The following is a 14,336-nucleotide window of genomic DNA, read 5'->3' as shown; positions in this document are numbered from 1 at the left end:
CACACACGACCACGGCACGCCCACAAACACACACACACACACACACACACACACACACACACACACACACACACACACACCTGGTGCAGTCTGAGCCTGGCTTGGTGTAGCCCTCCAGGGCCCCCTCCCACACGCTGTTGGCCATGGCGTTGCCGATGGCAGCCATGACCATGCTGAGCTCCACGGGCCAGTCGTCCAGATCCAGGGACCGCACGCGCGACAGGTGTGTGCCCAGGTTACGGTGGATCCCTGAGCACTCGATGCAGATCAGAGCGCCCAGGTTCAGGCTCGCCCAGTCGGGGTCTGTAGAGAGAAAGGTCCCATCAGGTCAAGCAATGTCAGACAAAATTACAAGACATTTAGCCATTTAAACATTTAGTTTTCTGTTTACACTAGAAAAGAAAAAAAAAAAAAACTTTCTCACAACATTTACAAGCCTGAAAAAAAAAAAAACATGCAGTCATTTTCTCATTTTCTCAGACGTTTTGAGTGTAAACTGCATAAATCCAGGAGGACTTACTGGGGGCGTCACAGTCCACACAGAAGCTGTTTCCTCTCACGTTCCTGATGGACTGGATGGCCACAGCATCACTCTGGCTGCCTAACCGTGACTGCAAACAGAGACAGAGGGTCATGGTGTATGAGAGGGGAAATAAAGACAAGGGAAGGGAAAGTGAGAGAGAGAGAGAGAGAGAGAGAGAGAGAGAGAGAGAGAGAGAGAGAGAGAGAAAGATAGAGAAAGAGAGAGTGATAGAGAGAAGGCACTCGAAGCTCAGAGGGATGAAAGAAGACAGGACTATGAAACCCCAACTCGAAGCACGTTTCCACGGCAACTCCCTTGCTTGTCGGCTCCAATAAGAGCTATCCCACGCTGCACTGCTTCCACCAGCCTCCATCACGCAGGTGGCGGGAGAGTGGAAGAGAGAGTGAGTGGGAGAGCAGGAGGGGGTGAGAAAGAGCAGGGGCAGAAGATAACTCCCCAGGTCTACGGATGCACGCTTTCAAAATGTAATCGCCAAGCTACTGTATAATTAACATCTGCAATAATAATCATAACAGCAGCAATATCATTAAATATTAGCCATTAAACAGCGGACAGCTTGGATGATTCTCAATCTCCTGCTATCTCTTTTACGGTTCATAATTGAATATGTTATAGATTACTGAGAAAAATATAACTGTCCTGGGGTGAGAGACACACTTAGCCATTTAACCGTTTTATGTTGCATTTGTTCAACATAATTGGAGAACAGCCGTTTGGAGAGAGGGCTACAGTTTGTCTTTTGTTAGTGCGGTTTACCTTGTTTTTGCTGCTCTCGCAGGACTGTAGACTGGCAAAGATCTGGCTCTCAATGGCCTGTACCCATAATTCCCTCTCCTCAAATGTTGACGCCTCAAAGTGCCACATCTGTCCGGTAAGTGACACAATGATGAACTCGAATGACTCCTCTTGCTCTGAAACACACCAAGAAAGAAAGACAGACTTTTGATGAGTAAGAGCAATAGTCAATGTGTGTACACAATGTTAAATGGTTTGCAGAGGTATGCCTAAAGAAATCAACATTAAATCAAGAGATATGTTACGTTACGTTATGTTAAGTTACTCATAACTGCAAATGCAAGTGTCATTTTCCAATTCGGCCTCAGCAAATAGCATTCTCAAATAGCGACCAGGACCAAACATCACAACTTTGCCATCAGTCATGCTCATACTCCAAACTATTATCTTAACACTGGACTTTTACGAGTGAATAAATAAAACAGTAAATAAAAGAATATGAAATAAAATCAAATAAAAATAGATGAGCACAAACTCCCAGGGTCTGAGTGTAAATGTTCCTGTGCATCATCAAGCCCAAGTCGTTTAGGATGTAAATACCACCATTACAAAAGCCCATTCCATTAGCGCTCAGCCTCATTATGGGATGCGGTCTGACCAAGAGATAATACAGGTTAATCATTCAGGTCACCGCCGTAACCAGCAGCAGCCCTAGAATGGATGCTAAGGGAGGTATTTAGTGTTTGTGTTTCAGAATGGTACACGGAGGAATTCGATGAAGATTAGATTTGGCTTCTGAGTGCCATTAATGTGAACTGAACCATTACTGTATATGCGTGTAAGCCACATGGTGTCAGGACACAGAAGTGCCCAACTGCCATAAGACACACAGTTCAGCGTCAGTACACTGTCAACATACCACGGCATGGTAGGACCAGATCTGTAGGATCTAGGAAACTGTGGATGAATCCAAACATCCAGTTAAGACCAGGGTAGGAATTTCACGGCGGCCACGACGTAAAGAGTAATCCAGTTTTGAATTTGCAGTACATTTCGACATGCATGGATGTCTCCAAATTTGGGCTTTAAGTTTTACAATGTGGTTAAATTGTTCCACATGATTTCATAACAGGCCAAATACAAAATAAATGTTACAAATATCGCCTAGATATTGGTAAATCAGAGGACAGCTGACTAAGAGTTTGTGAAAGTAGCCTTAATGATCACAAAATGCTAAGCATGCATCTAGGCTATTTGAGTTTCTTAAAGCTGAGCTGTGCTTAAATTGTTCAATACATGATTTCATAGCAGGCCACATATAAAATAAATGTTATATATAGCCTAGATATCTGTAATTATTAGATCATCAGATGATTTACAGTTCTATGTAATATGTTATGTTTCATGTTTTTGTAATGTTTCATACAGTGATGCAGGTCTACTGCAGTGAATAGGCTAAATACAACTTTGATCATTTTTATATGCTACTACTGTATAGTTAACTTTGGCCTTGGTGCCCTGACATGTGGCCTTTGTGCCCCCCACCAAATATGCCCAACTGAAGGCCAAGTGGCCTTGCCCCCAGAATGGTGAAATTTCCTAGCCTGGTTACGACTGACACAAATAATGAACAAAGTTAGGTTGTAGACTGCTACCATTTCAAAGGCTCCCAGCCCTCACTTTTCCGTCATACTTAATCGCTGCCTTGCAGTAAAACTGATTACTGAATGCTCATTATGTCATGATGATTTTTTTTTTTTTTTTTTTTTTTTAAAATCGATACTTTTTTCTTAGACGACATTACAAACACACACAGGAAAACAAATAAATAGAAACCAAGACCTTTGCAATCCAAGAGAAAAACTCAAAACTAAATCCTCCCACAGCGAGGCCACCCTGGTTTGGCACTGATTGTTGTCCGGCTGTGGACGGCTGACAGATGAGCTGATGTGTACTCAGAGGGGCCTTTGTGGAGCGACACCTCTCCAGGCAGAAAGCAATAATCCAATTAGCTCGACAGCGTCTTCAATTAAGTGATTTACCCATGGATATTGACTGCAGCTCATGAGATCAATATGGCAAACATGAGTCTGTATTTAAAATCACGTCTGCAGAGAGCTACAGTCCTGAACTGCTACTGTGTTGAGAAACTGGGGATGTCCCTGAGATGGTCCAATTGGATGCGAAGAGGTGTACAGGTCTCTGATGATTATTCGTCTTACAAAATGTCAAGCGCTGAAATTCAAATATTGTGATCGCCCATTTCACATACTGAGACAGAGGAAGGGTGGAAATAATCCACCATCAAATAACATGTACTAAAACTAAAACACAATAAATCAGGGTACTCTGTTCAATAGAAAGAGAACAGCTATTTTAGAAAACCTCTCTGAAACTTATCTATGAATCAATCTAATTGTGATAATTCAGATTCATTTGCGGGCAACCCTAAAGTACAGAATTAAACTCAGAGGAAAAGGCCCTTTGAAATCTCACATTTCCAGCCTGAACTTAATTATCTGCTTTCTCCTCAGAGTCCCATGATTACACAGTTATGAATCTGAACAAAGTAAATTACTTCGTTGGCTGGTCAGACGGCAAATTGGAGTCATTAGAACAGGTAATTTCAAATCACAATTCTTCTGGGGAAAGAAAATTGTGCACCAGAGTAAAGGAATGAGAAGATCTACTAATGGAATACGCCTTCATCCTATGCTGTATAAGCTGTGTAAAAGGAATACGTCTCTAGGGATTACACACCTTACACACACATATGTAACCTGTACAAATAGATCAACTGCACTTCCTTTGTCTACTGTCCATTTCCACTACTGTCAATATAAGAGCGTCAAAATGACATGATTGTTCTACTGCACTGCTGGCTATACTGGCCATGATCAATTCTGGCCAAATAGAAATGGCAATCTACACCATTAGTGTTACTGACTGATGCCAAACACATAACAACTGTAATCTAAAAATACATATAACCGTGGATGCTACACTCTCCAACTCTGCAAGCCTGTGTATGTCTCATACTAATTAATGTCAGGTGAAGTCTGTTTTGTAAGTCAGTCAGTAAGGGGTGTGAGTAGCTGCTGGGGGATATAAAACCCACTCAGCATATGGCATTAGCGCCGGCATTAACCCCATTACCAATGCGCTGACAGTCGGCGCGCAACAAGTCCGGCCGAATTAGCCATAAATGAAGGAGGCCAGGGCAGCAGTTCTGCATGAGGGAATGCAATTTAAATCCAATCTGAGGGCCAAGTGTGGCAAAGAGGGCAAATATGATTTGCCTTAATTAACATGCCACAATAAAATGGAAATTAGGCCGTAATGGCAGCATGTGTTTCCAAGCGTTGCTGGTCTTTTGTCTTCCTTCTACGGTCGACTCTTCTTTGTCGTGTGCCTGTTAGTCTCTCTCTCCCTCCCTCTCTCATCTACCATATATGCCCCATCAAATTGACAGCGTGCTTTTGAAGGCACTACTATTGAACGCCTTTCAACAAACAGCTCGGCTTTAATTGAATGTACGGCGCAGGCCATAGTTTCTGTGCAAACCCAGCGAGCGTAAATCAGGGCCCTGGACACAGCCCTCTTGTTCCGTGAGGATGTGAAGCGCTGTAACAGGGGCCGGTTATCTCCAACAGGTGGCTATCGATTCGGACCTGTGTGAATGGGCAGTGTGAGAGCTCAGATCACAGCGTTCCATCACTTCAGGACTTCCTGAGGGAGGTGGGGGCTATAAAACATTGTACACTTTAGCAGTGATATCAACGTACAGGGATTTTAATTAAGGAGCCCTGTTGGCCTAATGACCCAGCGACAAGAGTTTTAAACATGACTAACTACTGATCAATTTATGTTATTGTGGGTTTTCAATACACAAATGCTTCATGTCATTTACAGGTATGATTCACTATTTCTAAAAACAACCTAACATGTGTGTGTGTGAGGCGAAAGAAGAAGGGAGAGAAAGAGAGAGAAAGAGAGAGTGAGAGAAAAGGAGAGAGAGGAAGAGAAAGAGAAAAAAGAACGAGAAAGAGAGAGAGTGTGTGTGTGTGTGTGTGTGTGTGTGTGTGTGTGTGTGTGTGTGTGTGTGTGTGTGTGTGTGTGTGTGTGAGAGAGAGAGAGTGAGAGAGTATGCTGTTTATTTGAGGAAACCCACTCATTGGCTGGTGAGCAGGCAGCAGATGCTTTGTGGTGAGCCGAGCCCCTGGACCAGATTAGCAGTGGCGGAGCGGTTTGGGGCAGTGAACGGTCAGCGCTGAGCGCAGGTGGACTGTCCAGTCACACCACATTCCCATTCGCTCCCAGAGCTGCACCCAGCAGCTGCACATCCATCACTCCACACACTCAACACTGTTGCTGTGTGTGTGTGTGTGTCTGTGTGTGTGTGGGGGGGGTTATAGGTGACTGTGTGACTGTGTGAATGTGTGTGTGTGTGTGGGGGGGTGTATAGGTGACTGTGTGAATGTGTGTGTGTGTGTGTGTGTGTGTGTGTGTGTGTGAGTTTGTTTGTCAGTGAGGGTGTGAGTGTATGTGTATGTTTGGGTGTGTGTGTGGGTACGCATGCTGATGGGTACAGACTTTGGGGCCAAGCTGATTGTTGTTGAGTTGAGTTTCTAGCTGTTTGTGTGCGTGTGTGTGTGTGTGTTAGTGTGTGTGTGTGTGTGTATGTGTGTGTTAGTGTGTGTGTATGTCTGTGTGAGAGAGTTTGGTGGGTAGAGGGCGTGCCCATGTGGTGAGTATGCCGGGTGGGTAGAGGTGGCGTGGCGTTTGTGTGAATTAACGGGTAGTTGGGAGGAACAGGCGATGGCGGTGCCATCTGTAAATGTCACAGGCGGTGCTTGCTCATTTTACACATCATTAAAGCCAATATTCCTAACCTGTATTAGAGCAATCAGGAGCAGGCCATTACCTAGACACAGGCCCCGGGGAACAGCAGCACAACACACTCTCTGTCTCCCTGACACAGCGACAAACACACACATCCACAATCACACACACACACACACACACACATAAAAATGATGGCATAGACACTATACATCAGTGTAAAACGGACACCTACACAGACATCCTCTCTCCTACAAATCAGAGAAAAACAAAGGCATGACAGCAAAATCACCCCAAAACACACAACGCTCCCATATGAGAAATGAACAGCCTTCCCAACACATACATAGATCCACACTTTACAATGAAACACACACACACACACACACACAGTGACCCTTGCACACACAAAATACACCAATTGTCTTTGGCGGCAACACTGCTAACAATGAAAACGACAGCAATTACAAATGCATCTGAGGGTGCCGGTTGTGCTTATAGGCGTGTGCACTGGGCGAACAATAATCTTATTTTTTTCCCCCCTTTTCCAAGGCGCCCATTCTAACCAGGCCCCATTACCAGAGCAGGGGCTCCAGGGAGTGCTTAGCAAAATGAAAGCCAGTCAGAGAATGACAAAACAAAAGTATTGAGATAAACACCCACCATTAGCACAGGCAGTTAAACCTTCATTTTCTACTGGTCGGCTGGACTCTGGGAGAGCAGGGAGGGGAAGGGGGCGCGAGCTGAGGTTAACCCTTTACACGCTGAGGTGGAGGTAGAAGAGGAGGAGCAGAGTTCTGATTTCAAGTTATGCTCGCCTTTTTCTGCTTTTGAGAATGGTACGGCTTTCTCAAACTGAGAATGGTACGAGCGGGACAAGCAGATAAAGCCAAAATTGCATGCCCTCACTCTACTGTAGAATAAAACTCCTGCTGGCATCCTCTTACCATTCTGAGACTACTTTGTGGCTGCTCATGAGGTCGTCTTATGGGCTTCCTCTTATGATCGCATCTTGTAATCTAGGCTGCTTCATGGCAGAGTTAAGCATATTAAGTCTAGGGGCAGTAATGACAAATACAAGCAGCACAGCATGTAAAAGCTGGAACAAATGAGGAGAGCTGCGACATGACTATTCTTTTGACGTCCTGCTGAATATTCCCAAGTACAGAGTAAATACAAACTATGTGCACACAAACAAAAATAACAAGAATGAACAATTTCTGATAAACCTATCTAGATGTAGTTATTTAGATTCAGTGCAGTCTATTTGAATGCCTTGCTGACAGGAATGTGTCAGCATTAGGTAGGCTGGCCAAAGTAGACTGTGGCAGCTGGACAACACTGAGCAGGTGAGAGGTCCAGTGTCCACGGGGGCGTTGCCATCTGTGAAACTGCTGTTTGGCTGACCTGCCGCCCTCTCTTGGGTGGACTCATACATTAGCATTCATACAATAGCAGTAGGCCTATACGGTGCCTAACTTTAACTAGCTAAAAAACGGTGAGTGTGCTTCCGCATTTTCATTTTTCTTTCACAGACACAGTCTGAGTAACACTTCTATCTGATTGCAAATTCACACACACATAGCTATTTACACCTTCATGCTTCCATTTCTAAAGCCACCGCCGACTTCTACGAACACAGACAGGAAATAACACATGAGTGTCTCTCTCTCTCTCTCTTTCTCTCCCTCCCTCTGTCTGGTTCAGTCTTACTTTCTCACTACCAAACAGATACATTTAGTGACGCTCCCTGACAGACTGCATTAATCAGAGGGGGCTCTCCCAGAACAGAACTGTTCATCGGCCATCGATTTTTCCAGTGGGTTTTTTAACGACGCGGCGCGCACGCACAAAGGAGCCTATCGCGGGGCAGCCGCTGAGAAACACATTTTAGGGCCTGTCAGTCGCCGCGCTGCACGCCCTGCATCATTCTTTAAGCACATGAGAAGTTCATTACACGCAGCCAGCAGCTCTGACGGCGCGGGCGGTGGCGGCGGGTGTTAGGGAGCGTCTGCCAGGTGCCATGTCACCCAGCGAGAGGAAGGAGGGGGGACAAAGTGAAGACGTATGGCTCACCTTCTGCTATAATGAAGAGGGAGAAGTGAAAGTAGATGACATCTCTGATCTATTCAGTCATTCAAATGTTAAAGGGGCTTAAGAGGTGTAGCTTTAAACTCAGCACTGTTAGCGGTCACGACTTTCCCATTGACCTTTGCTGGTTGAGCCAGAGCAGTGTACAGGGAGGCAGGACCTCTCTAGATGGTCCCTCGGCATACACAAATAGCTTCCAACTTGGACTTGGAAAGTAAATAAATAAAGGTTCTCACAGAGCAAAAAAAGAGCTACAGTTCAGTTGATTTATGATGCTTCAGAACAACTAAGATTCAATTTCTGCCAGCGTCCGGGAGGTCTGATCGCCCTGTAAATGAGATAAACTGATAGCAATTTATTCAAGAATCCCGCATCCCGCATCTCTCTCTCTCTCTCTCTCTCTCTCTCTCTCTCCACCTTCACTTTCCCTGATCCCACCTGGCTGCTGTACTTGAGCGACTCGAATATTTAAGCGATATGTCTGTATTCTGTAGGCGTGTGGCAGAACAGACATGCGCCCACTAATGGAACATTTCAGACGGGGAGGAGGAAACGCACAGGAAACGAGATGCCTCCTGATGGCACAAAACTTTTTTTGCCCTCTTTTTTTTTTCTGCTTTTTTCCCCCGAAAGCAAGCTGCTGACAGCCTCCTCTGCAATCAAAGCCTCTCTCGCTTTCTCTCTCTCTCTGTCTGTCTTTCTCTCTCTTTCTCTGTCTGCCTGTCTCTCTCTCTCTCTCTCTCTCTGACTGCAGAAAGGAGCAGGATACCGGGCCGCTGATGAACGTCAATTATTGCACGCTAAATGGATCAGAACTAATGTTGGGGTGGGTTGTTTCGCCATCTCTAGTCCCTTCATAGCCTTTTCAATTGATTCCTTGACACAGTGTGGCGATGAGAATCCACTCAGAAGCCGGCCCGTTCCTCGGAGCCCCTAATGCTCACCATCAGTCACTCTCAGGACCCAGAGGACCACCACTCAGATGGTCGCCACCACTGCAAATGCGCGGCCATCATCTTGGTCCATGGTGGAGCCTCAACATGCAACACAATCCCAGCTGTCCACAATCCCCGGAGATCAGAAAAATGTGTGCAGAACTGACCCGTGTCCTGCGTGTGCTGCTTACGGTTCTGTCCGGGAAAGACTACACACTCACAGCACAGAGGGCCCGACTGTGCACCCAGAAGACGTGGGGCTCCCAAGCGTTTCCATGAGGCTCCCACAGAAACATGTTAATCTAGCAGCTAGTGCACAGACTGACTGCACCTCGCATCAAAACACCATTTCCAAGAAAATAAAGAAATAGAAAAAGAAAAGAAAGAAAGTTACACACACATTTATTACACATTATGGATAATTACACACTGAGGAGTCTGAGCATCACACCGAACAGCTTTGAGGGAGAGAGAGCGAGACAGAGAGAGAGAGGGGGGGGGGGCAAGAAAGACGCAATGGTGGATCCTCCAGCCAATTAAGAGGGGTTATCACCGTGGAGATGATGAATAGTGTCCTTTAATTGACTGGCAATGTGAAAGAAAAACGGACACTCAGGGCATGAGACCTGACTGTCACTGAATGACAACAATCTATCAACATGATGGATAATGAGCATCAGTAAGACTGGCACATGAGCATTGTCTCTTCTAAGGTGCTTCTGCTGATGGTCGTTTTGTCTACTGTGTTATCTTGTGACTTTGTTGACCTATGACTGCCAATAGTACCCGGGGGGTAATCAACAAAGCAAGGACCATGCCAGAATAAAATGTGGCAGCCCTCTAAAACGGTAGTGTGGACATGTTGTAGAGAGAATGTCTGGGTTATTGTCATAAAGTCATTTTGCTTTGTAGAATATCCCTTAGTATTGTCTGAGTGTTGCTTGGCTAAAGATATTCACATTCCTCCAACAAGAATATTTTTTTTACGATCAAACTATACACACGACCAAAAGATATGAGCAAGCATAGGAATTCAGTGACTATAGTGTGTCTAATTCTGCACTTGCGTTGCAAGTCCTCAGTCTTTCAGGCCTAGCATGCACCTACCCTCAGTCCCTGCGGACATCCCGTCTGGTTTGGTGATGCCAGTGCTCTTTTTCCGCCGATGCTTCTTGCGGTTGGCATGAGGCGAAGGTGGCGGCTCCAGCTTGGGACTGGTGGCACTGCCCATCGCGGGACTGCACGTCAGCGGGTCTGCCATGCCATTGGCTAGGGACAGAGGGAGGGACAGACAGACAGACAGACATTTAGTTAGGTGAGGAAATTTTATGTGATTTTGTACGACTGTGGGCACTTTTTAATAACCCACACAATACATGAAAGACCACTTCATTTTGACCAGTCATGATCAAACGCTAATTTTTCAATTACTTTCAGCAAATACCTCATTTTGACACCAGCATCAGTGACAAGCTACAGCCTGGTGCAGTGGCCCTGTCTCTAACTGCCAAGCATGAATCCAAACCCTACTTCAGATCGACCCCCTGTCCATCTAACTACTGTTCCTCAAATCGCACTCCTGACTGAAGCGATGCTCAAATAAGGGACGGAGGCGAGCCTGCACCTAGCAGAGGAGCGGAGGTGAGATGCGCCGAGGGCACAGACACAGTCAGGGGTGGAAAGGGTGCGCAGGGTGGGTGGGAGTGGAAGGGGTGGGGGTAATAGATGGCCATTTAGGGTAGCCCAGGGCCAGAGCTTTCCATAGGAACACTGCAGAGTGACAGAGGCCATAATGGACGTTTGGTTTCTTGTAATGTGATTTTATAAATGTGACATTAACCTGTTCCCTTTCTCTGATGTGGGTTGTGTGTGTGTGTGTGTGGGGGTGCACGTGTTGTCAGCTCAGTGAGGATGGGGCATTTTTCTGCCCCCCACCTTTTCCTGACACTTGGACATCACTTTCCTGTCCCCTCCAGACACCATTACCAATACCCCCACCCCCTCCATCTTGCCCCTAGGCCATATTGCTCCCTTCTTTTCTCCCACACTCACACACAAACACACACAAACACACACACACACACACACTCACACACACTCACACAAACACACTCACACACTCGCACTCCTAGCATGTCCATGGGTCTGGCAGACTCCTCCATTGTCTTGGCATCAAAAGCTCATTGTAGTGTGGTAAACTGCATTCATCTCCATGGGCCTGGGGTGCGTGTCTGTGTGTGTGTGCGTGAATAAAGGGGGGTAGGGTGTGGGGGACGTGGGGGCTTGGGAAACGATGTCTGCCGCACTGCTAGCAAACTCACAAATATTCTAATGGCATCCACGGCCATTAGCCAGTGTACAACATCAGGCCTAATTTGGTCATTACCTTTGGGGAGCGGGAGCGGTCTTTAAGGACTGGGAGATGGGCACAGCGGGAGGCGAGAGGATGCTAAAGTGCCCGGCTCTGCTGCGACGTGACTAGCTCTGGGCGCTAAAGCTTGGTGCGTGGGCTAACGCCAGCCAGTGGGACACACACACACACACACACACACACACACACACACACACACACACACACACACACACACACACACACATACACTTCACACATACACACTACACGCTATGCAAGTCTTCTTTTGTCTGTACCCACAAACGCACACACTCAGACTCCATCTAGGAATACATCTTTGAACAACTTGGTGGGGAACATCAAGTGGCAAATAGTAAGCTATCCTACTATAGATGTATAGCACACAAATGGAATATTTTGAAAATGAGGCTACAGTGATGAGGCTACTGCATTTGATGGAAGGATAAAATAGCGAGGGAAGGATCAAATTTTAAAAAGCCGTTTCTTCAAACGAGGGACGCCAACGACTTATTTTGTTATTGTTATTGTTATCGAATTAAAATGCTGTGATGTCATTAAGGTGACAATAATTGTAGTTTCATTATTTCTCATCATTACACCACCATTACCTGTTTGATCACCATGATTATTATAAAGAATGGTTAATATGGGTCCTCCTACTGCTTCTACCACTAATACAGAGTGCATAATTGAAATTCCGTGCTCATCATTGAAATTCATGACTCCTAAACGCCGCTAAACGCTTCTGCCGTTTTTTGAGTGGCACGGCGCAGCCCACAGCTGCCACACACATCGTCATGGCGGCGGCAGGAGCGTCTGTTTCAATTTGCTCGCCTCCTCTCCCAACAGCCCCCCCGGGACCAATCATTAGCTGGCGGAGACAGCTGGGGGCAGAGGGGGCTCCTCCTGAGCAGCTTCCACACCGCCAACCCCCCCCCCCTCCTCCCCCTCCTCCCTCCGTATGGTGAGGCAGGGCCAGGGCCAGGCGGAAACCTGTTCCCTGACAGCAGAGCCATTGTAGGGGCCTCTGGCGGAGGTTAAAGGGGCCATGCTGCCCCTGCCCCGAAAAACGCCCGCGGAGCCCCAAGCTCATAAAGCATCCTAATGGCCCCGCTGCTCAGATTAGCGTCGAGTTGGAGGAGAGGACAAGCTAACCGTCGCCACTTCCTCTCGCCACCCACACTTCGCATCAAGAAAGACCGTCTGCTCAGCCATAGGTGGACTTGGTAAGTGAGGTGGACCTAAAAACAAGAGTAACTAGTAACGAAAGTCAAGTATATTAAAGTAAGCTGAACTAAAAAGATAAGGAAAAATATGTAACATAAACCTAGTTTGGTAGACCAGTGAATACTATCCTACATACACACTATAGGATATTAGGCTACAGAAGGTGAGGTGTGAACTACAATTTTTGTTGAAAAATAAGTAGTAGTGAATATTAACCCAAATGTACATATATCAATCTAACTTTCAATCTGTTTGCACTTCAGACAACGGACCATGCTCCAGTCTGGGTGAGCCTGTCGCAAGTGTGGAGTGGCTACTCAGCCCTGACCTCGTCTTGCGGGTGGCAGGGCTGCAACCATCTCCTTGTCCCTTAACACGAGACTAGTAATCTCTCATTCAGCCACTTCTCAAAAGGCCTTAATTACCTGTCCTAGTGTGTCCACAGTGTGGAGAAAGCGGTGGTGGGCAGTGGGCCCAGCCTGGGCTGAAGGGCCTGTCGCTGCGTCACCATCAGCGGGCTGTTACGAGATTAGCGACACTAGAAGAGCGAGGGGCGTGATAAGCACATGCACAGGAGCAGAGTCGCGGCTCTACAGCGCAGCAGGCGAAAAAAAAAAAAATGCTATCCAGCTAACCTGTGATTACCTCACATTATAACCTCCACGAAAGCAGACACTTTAAAACCTGCTTCATGATGAAGGACCGAGGAGAGAGAGAGAGAGAGAGAGAGAGAGAGAGAGAGAGAGAGAGAGAGAGAGAGAGAGAGAGAGAGAGAGAGAGAGAGAGAGAGAGAAGAGAGAGAGAGAGATGTGGTGGTGAGAATGGGGGAGCATGAGCGAAAGTCAACTCATTTCTGGGTTCGCTTCACTTTTTCATCGCCACAAAGGGTCAGAGTAAGAGAAAGAGGAAGAGGAAGAGGAAGAGGCAGGGGGTGGCTGAAATGGGAGAAAGAAAGAGAGAGGGAGAGAGAGAGGGAGGGAGAGAGAGAGAGAGGGAGAGGGAGAGAAAGAGATCCATTTCATTTCAGTGTAATTCAAGAGGCAGCGGGTGCAGCGATCAGTGATTCTGACGGAGCCCCCTTGACACAGCGAGCCGGGCCCGATCCTTAATCAAAGGCAACGGCTGCAATTAATGGCGAGAGGGGAGAAAAAAAGGGCCCTGAAACAATCACCACCTCCTCCTTATTATCTCCAATTAGAGTGCACTAATCAAGGCCAGGAGCGCACGCGGCTGCTCTCTCCAAACCAAATGTCAAACTTCATTACGGCCAAGCGAACAAATCAAACTCCCTCTCGCACACACACACTCTCGCCAGGCGCTGCAGGAGAAAGGCTCCACACAGGCATGTGCTGCCCTGTACACCTCACATGCACGCACACACACACACACACACACACACACACACACACACACCACTGCAAATACTAACATGCCCCACATGCATACATATGTACTCCAATGGTTCACAAAAAATTTAGTCTGGATTTAGTCCTGCCTTGTCTCTCGTCACTTGGGAGAAAGTTCGAGGTCACACGCCAGTACTCTGCTTCCCAAAGACAGACGAAAGCAGACAAGGCCTTAGGAGGTA

General features: G+C 46.6%; 1 protein-coding gene across 1 annotated transcript in view; it reads right to left on the bottom strand.

Annotated features, from left to right (window-relative positions):
• The window catches only part of agap3 (ArfGAP with GTPase domain, ankyrin repeat and PH domain 3), a 130,103-nt gene that overhangs the window by 16,402 nt on the left and 99,365 nt on the right, over positions 1-14,336 (bottom strand). Inside the window, exons 13-16 of the mRNA XM_048259638.1 lie at positions 10,255-10,416; positions 1,301-1,455; positions 521-611; positions 81-303 (exon numbers count right to left, since the gene is read on the bottom strand). Coding sequence (XP_048115595.1) covers positions 81-303; positions 521-611; positions 1,301-1,455; positions 10,255-10,416 — 631 coding nt within the window. The remainder of the gene's footprint in view (positions 1-80; positions 304-520; positions 612-1,300; positions 1,456-10,254; positions 10,417-14,336) is intronic.

The sequence above is a fragment of the Alosa alosa genome, chromosome 1 (assembly GCF_017589495.1).
Source record: "Alosa alosa isolate M-15738 ecotype Scorff River chromosome 1, AALO_Geno_1.1, whole genome shotgun sequence".
In the NCBI taxonomy this organism is placed as follows: domain Eukaryota; kingdom Metazoa; phylum Chordata; class Actinopteri; order Clupeiformes; family Clupeidae; genus Alosa; species Alosa alosa.
The sequence above is the reverse complement of the archived record's forward strand: the minus strand, read 5'-3'. Positions and strand labels throughout refer to the sequence as shown.